Here is a 15,382-nt window from a genome sequence, read left to right as displayed (position 1 = left end):
ACAATGATAATGACCAAGACAGCTGAAATTACCATAGTTTCCATTTCTCTTATCAATGGAGGTGACTTATAATGCCTTTCTGTATCCTTTTCTGAGACTTAGCAGAACAGAAAGATAACTCCAGATGTCTTATGTTTATGTGTGTCTATGCAGGTATGCACATGTGTATGTGCATGATATTGGACCTTCTTAATCACCGGGGAAAAGAAACCGTAACTGTTTAGAATATTTGTGATATCATTCACAGTTCCATAACTAGAAAAACATTTCCCTGGACATCCAGAATTCCCTTTATTTCATTGAGTAAAAAACAGACTAAATATGGGCTTCCCTGGTGGCGCAGTGGTTGAGAGTCTGCCTGCGGATGCAGGGCACACGGGTTCGAGCCCTGGTCTGGGAAGATCCCACATGCCGCGGAGCAGTTAGGCCCGTGAGCCATGGCCGCTGAGTCTGCACGTCCAGAGCCTGTGCTCCGCAACGGGAGAGGCCACAACAGTGAGAGGCCCACATACCAAAAAAAAAAAAAAAAAAACCCCAAAAAACAGACTAAATAAAATAGTCTTTTAAGAAATTCTCCAATTAACGGAAAAAAAGTTTTGATAAAATGTTCATCAATTACAACTAAACCCCAGTGTCAAGAAGTGGAGACCTTTAGTCATTCTCAAGGCAATTAAAATTATCATATAGTTTTAAGATTGTATAGAAGTAAACACACTAAAATATCAAATGACATAAAAATTGTTTGTTTTGGACTTCTGCTTCTGTCCAAGTTGGAGTAACAGGGACCAAATTTAACTTCTTGGTTAAAAAATTTTTTAAATGAACAAAACGTATGAAACAATGTTTTTGAAGACATTATACACTGGGTAATTTTTAAAAAGTGATCTCTAAGAAATTAGAAACAAATGAGGTGAGCCCTACCATTGTCCCAGCTTACTATCTGGGCAGAGTTCCAAGCTATGACAAAGGATGAAGGCACTCTCACAAAGCCATAGAGTCTCCTTGAGTTGAGGAGATGGAGCTGGGAACCCAAGGAGACCAAAGTGGCTAGAGTAACAGGGCAGAGCATCAGAGAGGAGACAGATACACAGAGAATAAACATTGGAGATGTGCAGAGAACGCCCTTCCAGTCTTCAGCTCAGTCCCAATCAGTTCCCATATGAGAAGAAACTACCACTGTCTAGGGAAAGAACTACACAAAATGACTAAAGGGAACAATCACCAGAGTTCACATATGGCTGGGAATAGTATCTGTTCCTGCCAGCCACAGTGGAAAATATCATTCACAGAGCATCAGAGTGAATACTGAGATGGGTTTCGCTTCAGTAGTGGGGAAAAATTAGTCCTAGACTTAGGTTGTTCTGCTCAAAACTCAAAAAGTATAAGAGGAAGACACTCAAAAGATCAAAGTGTTTCCAAGCAAACTAACTGTGTTCCAGCACAAAGGTCATTAATATTTACCTGCACAAATATATCAAGCACTCAACAAGTTAAAATTCACATTTGGCACCCAATCAAAAATTACCAGTCATCCAAAGAAGCAGGAGAATAACATCCATAACAAGGAGAAAAAAATAATTGAAATTGACCCAAAATAGACACAGATGATAGAACTGGTAGACAAGTACATTATAACTGTTATTATAACTGTATTCCATATTTTCAAGAAGGTAAAGATTGACATGTTGAGTAGAGACAAGAAAGATGTTAAAACTCTCAAGTCACACTTCAGCAATGTACTGAATCACACAAAACAACGTCTGAGGTTAAAATTATACACTAGATGAGATTAACCACAGATTAGATATGGTAAAAGATCAGATTAGTCCATTTGACAATAGAAATTATGTAAAATGAATTACAGTGAAAAAAAGACTGAAAATAAAAAGAACAAAACATCAGTGAGTGGCCTAATATATGTTATCAGAGTCCCTGAAAAGGGGAACGGGGCAGAAAAATATTATTTTTCAATAACACCTTTAAAATTTCTGAATTTGATGAAAACTAAGGACACACAGATCCAAGAAGCTTAACAGACCTCAAGAAGAAGAAACACAAGGAAACTATACCAAGGAACATCATAAACCAATTGCTCAATTCCCAAAAGCACTCCCTAATAAACCTTCTGTATCCATTTCCGAGTGAGATGCCAACCCGAAATATATACCAATATCCACATCAAGACAACCACCCTCTGTGGAGTAGAAGGTATATATATATTTACCTTCAATATACTTCTACATTGCTTTATTTTTTCATAATGAGTATATATTATTTTTACAACAAAAACAGATTAATATACGTAACTACCTTGTGATGGATATCTTTGAAAATGGCAAGAGGTTTATAAATCTCCCCAAGAACACCTTATATCTCTTATAATTCTGCCTTTAAGTCAGAAACCTAGTGATGCTGTATTAGCTCAAAATTCACTTTAGTGCTGTTACAAAATGTATTTTCTGTATGATGGCAGATTGGAAATCCACAAATTTCCTGTACCTGCAATGCCGATGCTGAGTGTATAAAAATTTGATTGATATACACATAATTACACAAGATTCCAAAATTATTCATTTTCTATTTTTACATAGCTTACACACACATAGGTGTTTAAATGCTAACTTTCTTAATATCAAAAGGCCTATTTGCTATGCAAAAAATATTTGAGAATGGAGAACTGTAAGGTTGAAAATGATATTGCTTTTATGAATCCAGCATTTTGAAATGTCTGGACTATTTAATACATTACCCTTTTCTTTGCTTTCATCTGTCTTAATCAGTGTTTGCTGGCATTCAAAAACTGGCCATAGTTCAAATCTACTTGACTGAAAATTGCTACCTGAACAACTTTAAAAAATGTTGCAAAAATACTTAAGATCTGGTATAATAAACACAATAGTTCTTATACCTAAGCCATATACTTTATAACATAAATTACAACCTCTACAATGTACTTTATCTGCATAGTCAAAAGATACAGCAAGTTGAAATTAAACTGTACGCTGGTAGTAATCCATATGTTGCATTTCCATTAACAAAAACCATGAAACAGTCAATAAGTACTGCCAATGAACTCTGCATTGTTTTGGCCTCTGGACTATCTCAGAAGGCATTTTGTCAATAGAATATATAGAAATATTGCTATATCACCACAAATTGTCTTTAGGGAAACAGAACTGTAATTTCATCATGATGGATATTTCTAGCAACTACATGATTGCTAAGTATACCACAAGTTCTCCTCCTGGACAAAATCCAACATAAGGCAAAAACACACACTGCCCCAAAGCCACAGGACACCCTGCTGCAAGATGCTTCCCTGTATCAAAGATTCAATTACACTTTGCAGTTCATCAGGTAAACCAGTTACGTCTAGACCCCCATCCTGACACAAAACGTCCACTGCATAGTCTTCCAGATCATCATGACAAGTTCTAATAGGTGCAGTGCTGACAACAAAAGTCAAAAATTATAAATTTCCATCATCCTTCACAACCTCTACTTAAAGAAGTTAAGTAGTCGTGATGCTGTGGTGAAGATAAAAACAATTTGAAAAAAAGAGATCTCAAAAACTTACCTTAAGATACCATTTGTATTTGGCATGTTTCCAACTCTCAGGAACTTGTGTCTTTTTGAGAAAGTGTTCAGCTTCTGTTAGCCATTGACTAAATATCTTCATATCATAATGAAACCGCCGCCATTTTTCAACAGATCTGTCAAATTGCCTGGAATTAAACAATATGGATCAAGGAAAATAAATGGATTATATGGACCTAACATATATTTTATTACATGAACAAGGATACTATTTTGATAGTTTCTCACATTTGTATATTTCAATTTCAATTAACATAAATAATTAGTATAGAATACAGGATGAATTAAAATAAAAGCTTGTAATTTTCCCTTTAAAACTGAATACATTTTGTGATTGAAACAAAGATGGAAACAACTATCATGGAGTATTAGTGTTTTCTTCCCTATGAGAATATTTAATTTTTAATAAAATTTCAGGAATTAAAAAAATACATTAACATCTAATAAATTAAGTATTTTGAAGCTAGATACTAAAAGTCAAAATATTTTTTGGATCAAAACAAAATTATTTCATTAAACTCTATCAATTTCAGTCATATCTTGACCTAAAAGCGTCTATTCATTAAGATCCTCAAGCATTCAGGATGATAGATGTAATAACTTATACGTAGGCTTACATGTAAAAAATCTACCAACTAACTGATATAGTAGTCTAAAACAGATGATGAGTGTTGTCTTCCTTTATCCTTCCGGTTTCATTGTATCCACTAAAATTTAAATTGGAATGCTGAAGGAATTTAGTGCAAGGTAATATCTTAACATCTCATATGAAAAGAATATTAAGAAGGAAGCATTTGGTCATATTCCGGTCACAGAAGAGACTGAGGCAGAAATTATATGAGTCAAGGCTTTATGTTTACCCTAAGACAGATGCACATAACAATCACTTGTGGCATTTAAAAAAAAACAGCAATAAAACACTGATTTTGGGTCTCCAGTCTAGACCAATTAAATCAGTATCTTTGGAGGTGGGATCCTTACGCTGGTATTTTTAAAAGCACCCAGATGATTCTAATGTACGGTTAAGGTGAAAAATACTGTATATTGTTAAGTTTTAAAGTTTTATGGGGTTCACAATCTACTGGGTCTCCCAATGCCCATCCAAACAGGCATTTGCCAGCACGAAAAAAAAGCCATCCTGCAGATTCCTGGCTGAAGAGCTGCCTCACAATACAGTAGTCTGTCAAACTTCTCTGAGTTCTACTCTTAAGATGCAATGGATTATAGATTTGAATATCTTGAGGATCTTCTCAGATCTCTACCTCCATTTAGGAACTTTAAATAATTTTAGAACCCAAATAATGCCACAATTCCCTACTGTTTTACTGGGAAAGGAATGGAATTCACATTTATTAAACATTTACTATGAACCAGGCCCTGGGCTCTGTGCTTTCACATATCCCATTCCACTGACTCCTACAAAACACCCTGCAACATAACAATTATTACTTCCATTTCCCACTGGAGAAAACTGAGATGCTGAGTAAATTACCAAAAGATAAATAGATATTAAATGGAAGAGAGGGAACTCTAACTCAGATCTCTCTGGTTTCAGTGGTGTCTTTTACCACCTTACGTTAAATTTGCTGGGATTTCCTTTTTTCAAGATGAATTTTCACCAAGTTAAACAATTCAACGTGATAGTTGTAGGCCTCTTTTTCCTATTTTTTCTTCTTTATTTTCTTCCAATATTTAATTATATATCTACATGTACATTGCATTCTATCAGATATTGTATTTAATGATTAACTGTATTTTCACCTTAAAAATATCTAAAACAGACAGTATTTTGGTAGCATAAAAAAGGCAGCCAATGATAGCCAAAAGAGGCAGTCTCTATAGCTAGCTTATAAAAAAGAATTCTACCTTTAATAATGGCATTCTAGAGTTGATCAAATATGATATATCCATGAGCCACAAAATTATCTTGGAAATGTTTGCATATTTAATAATAATTTTGTTTTCATATGTTTTCAGTGCTAATACACAAAACATGACTTAAGAATACATCATAAGAATTTATTTCCTTTAAAAAAGAATTGTACATTTTATATGTCTTACAGGCACTTGAATCACAAAGAGTTGTTAAATGAGAATCTAAAACACAATGAATCATAGTTGGCATTGTTCCATCTTAGTGAGACTAGTTGATTTTAGTTTTCATTATATTTATTTTTATGTTGTCAAGTTTTTCTGCAATGTGCATTTCATACTTTGAATATTCAGAAAAATACAGTTATTAAATTTTGTTTATTTATTTTAGATAGAACTATAGTTGATTTACAATATTATATTAGTTTCAGGTGTACAGCCCAGTGATTCAATATTTTTGCAGACTATACTCCATTCAAAGTTATGGCTGTATCTTAAATAATGGCCATATTCCCTGTACTGTACAATATATCCTGCTGCTTATTTATTTTATACATAGTAGTGTCTCTTAATCCCATACTCTTATTTTGCCCCTCCCTTTTCCTTTCCCCACTGGTAACAACTAGTTTATTCTCTGAATCTGTGATTCTTTTTCTGTTTCATTATATACATTCTTTTATTTTTTTAGATTCCACATATAAGAGATAACAGAGTGATAACATAGATAACATCTTTCTCTGTCTGACTTATTTCACTAAGCATAATACTTTTTTTTTTTTTGCGGTACACGTTCCTCTCACTGTTGTGGCCTCTCCCATTGCGGAGCACAGGCTCCGGACGGGCAGGCTCAGCGGCCATGGCTCACGGGCCTAGCCGCTCCGCGGCATGTGGGATCTTCCCGGAGCGGAGCACGAACCCGTGTCCCCTGCATTGGCAGGTGGACTCTCAACCACTGCGCCACCAGGGAGGCCCAGCATAATACTTTTTAAAAGGCAGTCTCACACACAAACAACTAACATCTCCAACTATCCTCCTGCCACCATAGTTTGGGAAACAGGCAGAGGCTGACCAGACCACAGAGAAGTTGTCATTTGGTCATAATTTACCATCCCACCTTTGTAGCAGTCATCAGTCCCCTTCTTACTTTTCTTTTTTCCCAACCTAATCACCAGATTTACCCTCTTGCCAACGCTTTTAGCTACTGGGAGGTGACTGTTTCTCCAACATCTGTGCTATACTCTTCATTCCAGTCTGCTGCAGATGTGTCCCTCCACCACTCACTGCACTGGCAATTACCATCTTCCACCAGATTCCACAAAGCCTCCTCCCATCCAATCCCTCTTCTTCTTCACAGTTTATCTATCCTCTAAATTCTCCAGGAGATGAAAACCATCAGCACCCATACAATTGATCATGGTACCCCTTAGTTCTGCAAGACAAAGCTGGAGATAGGAAGAGAAGGGAAACAGTCTGAGAGCTCAGGCTTCTCTACTTACATCTGTGTTCCAGGCCCACAAAAATGAGACAGGATGGAGTTACCAGCCAGAAAGGACTCTCTGCAGTCCCCCATGCCCTGCTACTGTGTCAGGATTTCGTGACTTTGAACATTAGTACAATATTCCTGAAATGTCCTCCTTCCCTTTGCTCCCTTTTCCCCAGCTCCTGCAATCTGAACCTTTTCATACTTAAAGACTTGATCTGAACTACTTATACTGTCACTTTATAAATATCTAAATATAGAATATTCCCTAGAATCTGCAACTGCTAAAACTTCGAAAACTGTAAAGCTGATTTAATTTTATTATTAAAATTAATGTTAAAATAAGGAACTCTATTCAAACAAAATATTAAATAAAAGCATGCGGGGGCCTCCCTGGTGGCGCAGTGGTTAAGAGTCCGCCTGCCGATGCAGGGGATACGGGTTCGTGCCCCGGTCTGGGAGGATCCCATATGCCGCGGAGCGGCTGGGCCCGTGAGCCATGGCCGCTGGGCCTGCGCATCCGGAGCCTGTGCTCCGCAACGGGAGAGGCCACAACAGTGAGAGGCCCGCATACCGCAAAAAGAAAAAAAAAAAAAAAAAAAAAAAAAGCATGCGGAAGCTATTCAGGCTGGAAAAGCATTAGGCACGAGGGAGCAGGAGGGGAAGATGCTGGAAGAGCAAGACGTGGAAATCACCTTCCTCCCCACAGATACACCAGAAATACATCTACACGTGGAACAACTCCTATAGAACACCTACTGAACGCGGGCAGAAGACCTCAGACCTCCCAAAAGGCAAGAAACTCCCCACGTACCTGGGTAGGGAAAAAGAAAAAAGAAAAAACAGAGACAAAAGGATAGGGACGGGACCTGCACCAGTGGGAGGCAGCCGTGAAGGAGGAAAGGTTTCCACACACTAGGGAACCCCTTCATGGCGGAGAGGGAGGATGGCGGGGGTGGGGGGGAAGCTTCGGAGCCACAGAGGAGAGCGCAGCAATAGGGGCAGAGAGGGCAAAGTGGAAAGATTCCCGCACAGAGGATCGGTGCCGACCAGCACTCACCAGCCCGGGAGGCTTGTCTGCTCGGCCGCCGGGGCAGGCGGGGCTGGGAGCTGAGGCTCGGGCTTCGGTTGGACCGCAGGGAGAGGACTGGCGACGTCAACAGAGGCTGAAGGGGTTAGTGCGCCACGGCTAGCCGGGAGGGAGTCCGGGAAAAAGTCTTGACTTGCCGAAGAGGCAAGAGACTTTTTCTTCCCTCTTTGTTTCCTGGTGCGCGAGGAGAGGGGATTAAGAGCGCTACTTAAAGGAGCTCCAGAGACGGGCGCGAGCCGGGCTAAAAGCGTGGACCCCAGAGACGGGCGTGGGACGCTGGGGCTGCTGCTGCTGCCGCCAAGAGGCCTGTGTGCGAGCGTAGGTCACTGTCCACGCCCCCTTTCCGGGGGGCTGCATGGGGAGCCTGTAAAGCCCGCCACTGCCGGGGTCCCGGGATCCAGGGACGGCTTCCCCGGGAGAGCACACGGTGCGCCTAGGGCTGGTGCAACCTCATGACGTCCTCTGCCGCCGCAGGCTCGCCCCGCCTCCGTGCCCCTCCCTCCCCCCCGGCCCGAGGGAGCCAGAGTACCCGAAGCGGCTGCTCCTTTAACCCTGTCCTGTCTGAGCGAAGAACAGACGCCCTCTGGAGACCTACACGCACAGGCGGGGCCCAATCCAAAGCTGAGCCCCGGGAGCTATGAGAACAAAGAAGAGAAAGGGAAATCTCTCCCAGCAGCCTGAGAAGCAGCGGATTAAAGCTCCACAATCAACTTGATGTACCCTGCATCTGTGGAATACATGAATAGACAAACGAATCAACCCAAATTAATGAGATGGACTTTGAGAGCAAGATTTATGATTTTTTCCCCTTTTCCTCTTTTTGTGACTGTGTATGTGTATGCTTCTGTGTGAGATTTTCTCTGTATAGCTTTGCTTCCGCCATTTGTCCTAGGGTTCTATCCATCCGTTTTTTTGTGTGTTTGTTTTGGTTTAAAAATTTTTTTTTCTTAATAATTGTTTATTTTAATAACTTTATTATATTTTATCTTACTTTATTTTATTTTACTTTATCTTCTTTCTTCCTTTTTTTCCTTCCTTCCCTCCTCCATCCCTCCCTCCCTTCTTTCTTTCTTTCTTTCTTTTCTTCTTCTACTAATTCTTTCTTTCTACTTTTTCTCCTTTTTATTCTGAGTCGTGTGGATGAAAGGCTCTTGGTGCTGCAGCAAGGAGTCAGTGCTGTGCCTCTGAGGTGGGAGAGCCAACTTCAGGACACTGGTCCACAAGAGACCTACCAGCTCCACATAATATCAAACGGCGAAAACCTCCCAGAGATATCCATCTCAACACCAACACCCAGCTTCACTCAACGACCAGCAAGCTACAGTGCTGGACACCCTATGCCAAACAACTAGCAAGCCAGGAACACAACCCCACCCATTAGCAGAGAGGCTGCCTAAAATCATAATAAGTCCACAGGCACCCCAAAACACACCACCAGACGTGGGCCTGCCCACCAGAAAGACAAGATCCGGCCTCATCCACCAGAACACAGGCACTAGTCCCCTCCACCAGGAAGCCTACACAACCCACTGAACCAACCTTAGCCACTGGGAACAGACACCAAAAACAACAGGAACTACAAACCTGCAGCCTGCAAAAAGGAAACGCCAAACACAGTAAGATAAGCAAAATGAGAAGACAGAAAAACACACAGCAGATGAAGTAGCAAGATAAAAACCCACCAGACCTACAAATGAAGATGAAATAGGCAGTCTACCTGAAAAAGAATTCAGAATAATGATAGTAAAGATGATCCAACATCTTGGAAATAGAATAGACAAAATGCAAGAAACATTTAATAAAGGACCTAGAAGAACTAAAGAGGAAACAAGCAACAATTAACACCACAATAAATGAAATTAAAAATACTCTAGATGGGGGGGCTTCCCTGGTGGCGCAGTGGTTGAGAGTCTGCCTGCCGATGCAGGGGACACGGGTTCGTGCCCCAGACCAGGAAGATCCCACATGCCGTGGAGCGGCTGGGCCCGTGAGCCATGGCTGCTGAGCCTGCGCGTCCGGAGCCTGTGCTCCGCAACGGGAGAGGCCACAACAGTGAGAGGCCCCTGTACCACAAAAAAAAAAATACTCTAGATGGGATCAATAGCAGAACAACTGAGGCAGAAGAACGGATAAGTGACGTGGAAGATAAAATAGTGGAAATAGGGCTTCCCTGGTGGCGCAGTGGTTGAGAGTCTGCCTGCCGATGCAGGGGAAACGGGTTCGTGCCCCAGTCTGGGAAGATCCCACATGCCGCGGAGCGGCTGGGCCTGTGAGCCATGGCTGCTGGTCCTGTGCGTCCAGAGCCTGTGCTCCGCAACGGGAGAGGCCACAACAGTGAGAGGCCCACATACCGCAAAAAAAAAAAAAAAAAAAAAAAAAAAAAAGTGGAAATAACTACTGCAGAGCAGAATAAAGAAAAAGAATGAAAAGAACTGAGGACAGTCTCAGAGACCTCTGGGACAACATTAAACGCACCAACATTCAAAGTATATGGGTCCCAGAAGAAGAAGAGAAAAAGAAAGGGACTGAGAAAATATTTGAAGACATTTTAGTCAAAAACTTCCCTAATATGGGAAAGGAAATAGTTAATCAAGTCCAGGAGGCACAGAGAGTCCCATACAGAATAAATCCAAGGAGAAATACGCCAAGACACATATTAATCAAACTGTCAAAAATTAAATACAAAGAAAACATATTAAAAGCAGCAAGGGAAAAACAACAAATAACACACAAGGGAATCCCCATAAGGTTAACAGCTGATCTTTCAGCAGAAACTCTGCAAGCCAGAAGGGACTGGCAGGTCATATTTAAAGTGATGAAGGAGAAAAACCTGCAACCAAGATTACTCTACCCAGCAAGGATCTCATTCAGATTTGATGGAGAAATTAAAACCTTTACAGACAAGCAAAAGCTGAGAGAGTTCAGCACCACCAAACCAGCTTTACAACAAATGCTAAAGGAACTTCTCTAGGCAAGAAACACAACAGAAGGGAAAGACCTACAATAACGAACCCAAAACAATTAAGAAAATGGTAATAGGAACATACATATTGATAATTACCTTAAATGTAAATGGACTAAATGCTCCCACCAAAAGACACAGACTGGCTGAATGGATACAAAAAACAAGACCCATATATATGCTGTATACAAGAGACCCACTTCAGACCTAGGGACACATACAGACTGAAAGTAAGGGGATGGAAAAAGATATTCCATGCAAATGGAAACCAAAAGAAAGCTGGAATAGCAATTCTCATATCAGACAAAATAGACTTTAAAATAAAGACTATTAAAATAGAGAAAGAAGGACACTACATAATGATCAAGGGATCGATCCAAGAAGAAGATATAACAATTGTAAATTTTTATGCACCCAACACAGGAGCACCTCAATACATAAGGCAAGTACTAACAGCCATAAAAGGGGAAATCGACAGTAACACATTCATAGTAGGGGACTTTAACACCGCACTTTCACCAATGGACAGATCATCCAAAATGAAAATAAATAAGGAAACACACGCTTTAAATGATACATTAAACAAGATGGACTTAATTGATATTTATAGGACATTCCATCCATAAACAACAGAATACACATTTTTCACAAGTGCTCATGGAACATTCTCCAGGATAGATCATATCTTGGGTCACAAATCAAGCCTTGGTAAATTTAAGAAAATTGAAATTGTATCAAGTATCTTTTCCGACCACAACGCTATGAGACTAGATATCAATTACAGGAAAAGATGTGTAAAAAATACAAACACATGGAGGCTAAACAATACACTACTTAATAATGAAGTGATCACTGAAGAAATCAAAGAGATAATCAAAAAATACCTAGAAACAAATGACAATGGAGATACGACGACCCAAAACCTATGGGATGCAGCAAAAGCAGTTCTAAGAGGGAAGTTTATAGCAATATAATCCTACCTTAAGAAACAGGAAACATCTCGAATAAACAACCTAACCTTGCACCTAAAGCAATTAGAGAAAGAAGAACAAAAAAACCCCAAAGTTAGCAGAAGGAAAGAAATCATAAAAATCAGATCAGAAATAAATGAAAAAGAAATGAAGGAAATGATGGCAAAGATAATAAAACTAAAAGCTGGTTCCTTGAGAAGATAAACAAAATTGATAAACCATTAACCAGACTCATCAAGAAAAAAAGGGAGAAGACTCAAATCAATAGAATTAGAAATGAAAAAGGAGAAGTAACAACTGACACTGCAGAAATACAAAAGATCATGAGAGATTACTACAAGCAACTCTATGCCAATAAAATGGACAACCTGGAAGAAATGGACAAATTCTTAGAAATGCACAACCTGCCATGACTGAATCAGGAAGAAATAGAAAATATGAACAGACCAATCACAAGCACTGAAATTGAAACTGTGATTAAAAATCTTCCAACAAACAAAAGCCCAGGACCAGATGGCTTCACAGGAGAATTCTATCAAACATTTAGAGAAGAACTAACACCTATCCTGCTCAAACTCTTCCAAAATATAGCAGAGGGAGGAACACTCCCAAACACATTCTACGAGGCCACCATCACCTTGATACCAAAACCAGACAAGGATGTCACAAAGAAAGAAAACTACAGACCAATATCACTGATGAACATAGATGCAAAAATACTCCACAAAAGGGCCTCCCTGGTGGCGCAAGTGGTTGAGAGTCCGCCTGCCGATGCAGGGGATACGGGTTCGTGCCCCGGTCTGGGAGGATCCCATGTGCCGCGGAGCGGCTGGGCCCGTGAGCCATGGCCGCTGAGCCTGCACGTCCGGAGCCTGCGCGTCCGGAGCCTGTGCTCCGCAACGGGGGAGGCCACAACAGTGAGAGGCCCGCATACCGCAAAAAAATAAAAATAAAAATACTCCACAAAATACTAGCAAACAGAATCCAACAGCACATTAAAAGGATCATACACCACGATCAAGTGGGGTTTATTCCAGGAATGCAAGGATTCTTCAATATACGCAAATAAATCAACGTGATACACCATATTAACAAACTGAAGGAGAAAAAACATATGATCATCTCAATAGATGCAGAGAAAGCTTTCGAGAAAATTCAACACCCATTTACGATAAAAACCCTGCAGAAAGTAGGAATAGAGGGAACTTTCCTCGACATAATAAAGGCCATATATGACAAACCCACAGCCAACATCTTCCTCAATGGTGAAAAACTTAAAGCATTTCCACTAAGATCAGGAACAAGACAAGGCTGCCCACTGTCACCACTCTTATTCAACATAGTTTTGGAAATTTTAGCCACAGTAATCAGAGAAGAAAAGGAAATAAAAGGAATCCAAATTGGAAAAGAAGAAGTAAAGCTGGCACTGTTTGCAGATGACATGATACTCTACATAGAGAATCCTAAAGATGCTACCAGAAAACTACTAGAGCTAATCAATGAATTAAAGTAGCAGGATACAAAATTAATGCACAGAAATCTCTGGCATTCCTATACACTAATGATGAAAAATCTGAAAGTGAAATCAAGAAAACATTCCCATTTACCATTTCAACAAAAAGAATAAAATATCTAGGAATAAACCTACCTAAGGAGACAAAAGACCTGTATGCAGAAAATTATAAGACAACGATGAAAGAAATTAAAGATAATACAAATAGATGGAGAGATATACCATGTTCTTGGATTGGAAGAATCAACATTGTGAAAATGACTCTACTACCCAAAGCAATCTACAGATTCAATGCAGTCCCTATCAAACTACCACTGGCATTTTTCACAGAACTAGAACAAAAAATTTCACAATTTGTATGGAAACACAAAAGACCCCGAATAGCCAAAGCAATCTTGAGAATGAAAAACGGAGCTGGAAGAATCAGACTCCCTGACTTCAGACTATACTACAAAGGTACAGTAATCAAGACAGTATGGTACTGGCACAAAAACAGAAAGATAGATCAATGGAACAGGATAGAAAGCCCAGAGATAAACCCACGCACATATGGTCACCTTATCTTTGATAAAGGAGGCAGGAATGTACACTGGAGAAAGGACAGCCTCTTCAATAAGTGGTGCTGGGAAAACTGGACACGTACATGTAAAAGTATGAGATTAGATCACTCCCTAACACCATACACAAAAATAAGCTCAAAATGGATTAAAGACCTAAATGTAAGGCCAGACACTATCAAACTCTTAGAGGAAAACATAGGCAGAACACTCTATGACATAAATCACAGCAAGATCCTTTTTGACCCACCGCCTAGAGAAATGGAAATAAAAACAAAAATAAACAAACGGGACCTAATGAAACCTAAAAGCTTTTGCACAGCAAAGGAAACCATAAACAAGACCAAAAGACAACCCTCAGAATGGGAGAAAATATTTGCAAATGAAGCAACTGATAAAGGATTAATCTCCAAACTTTATAAGCAGCTTATGCAGCTCAATAACAAAAAAACAAACAACACAATCCAAAAATGGGCAGATGACCTAAATACACATTTCTCCAAAGAAGATATACAGACTGCCAACAAACACATGAAAGAATGCTCAACGTCATTAATTATTAGAGAAATGCAAATCAAAACTACAATGAGATATCATCTCACTCCCGTCAGAATGGCCATCATCAAAAAATCTAAAAACAATAAATGCTGGAGAGGGTGTGGAGAAAAGGGAACACTCGTGCACTGCTGGTGGGAATGTGAATTGGTACAGCCACTATGGAGAACAGTATGGAGGTTCCTTAAAAAACTACAAATAGAACTACCATATGACCCAGCAATCCCACTACTGGGCATATACCCTGAGAAAACCATAATTCAAAAAGAGTCATGTACCAAAATGTTCAATGCAGCTCTATTTACAATAGCCCGGAGATGGAAACAACCTAAGTGTCCATCATCAGATGAATGGATAAAGAAGATGTGGCACATATATACAATGGAATATTACTCAGCCATAAAAGGAAATGAAATTGAGCTATCTGTAATGAGGTGGATAGATCTAGAGTCTGTCATACAGAGTGAAGTAAGTCAGGAAGAGAAAGACAAATACCGTATGCTAACACATATATATGGAATTTAAGAAAAAAAAATGTCATGAAGAACCTAGGGGTAAAACAGGAATAAACACACAGACCTACTTGAGAATGGACTTGAGGATATTGGGAGGGGGAAGGGTAAGTTGTGACAAAGCGAGAGAGAGGCATGGACATATATACACTACCAAACGTAAGGTAGATAGCTAGTGGGAAGCAGCCGCATAGCACAGGGAGATCAGATCAGTGATTTGTGACCACCTGGAGGGGTGGGATAGGGAGGGTGGGAGGGAGGGAGATGCAAGAG

At 39.8% G+C, this 15,382-nt stretch overlaps 1 protein-coding gene across 1 annotated transcript in view; it reads right to left on the bottom strand.

Moving 5' to 3' along the window:
• DMD (dystrophin) overlaps positions 1 to 15,382 on the bottom strand; it is a 1,698,782-nt gene that overhangs the window by 1,099,996 nt on the left and 583,404 nt on the right. The window contains exon 39 of the mRNA XM_060087208.1: positions 3,578 to 3,725. Coding sequence (XP_059943191.1) covers positions 3,578 to 3,725 — 148 coding nt within the window. The remainder of the gene's footprint in view (positions 1 to 3,577; positions 3,726 to 15,382) is intronic.

This window comes from Mesoplodon densirostris, chromosome X (assembly GCF_025265405.1).
Source record: "Mesoplodon densirostris isolate mMesDen1 chromosome X, mMesDen1 primary haplotype, whole genome shotgun sequence".
Lineage (NCBI taxonomy): Eukaryota > Metazoa > Chordata > Mammalia > Artiodactyla > Ziphiidae > Mesoplodon > Mesoplodon densirostris.
This window is presented reverse-complemented; position numbering and strand designations above follow the sequence as displayed.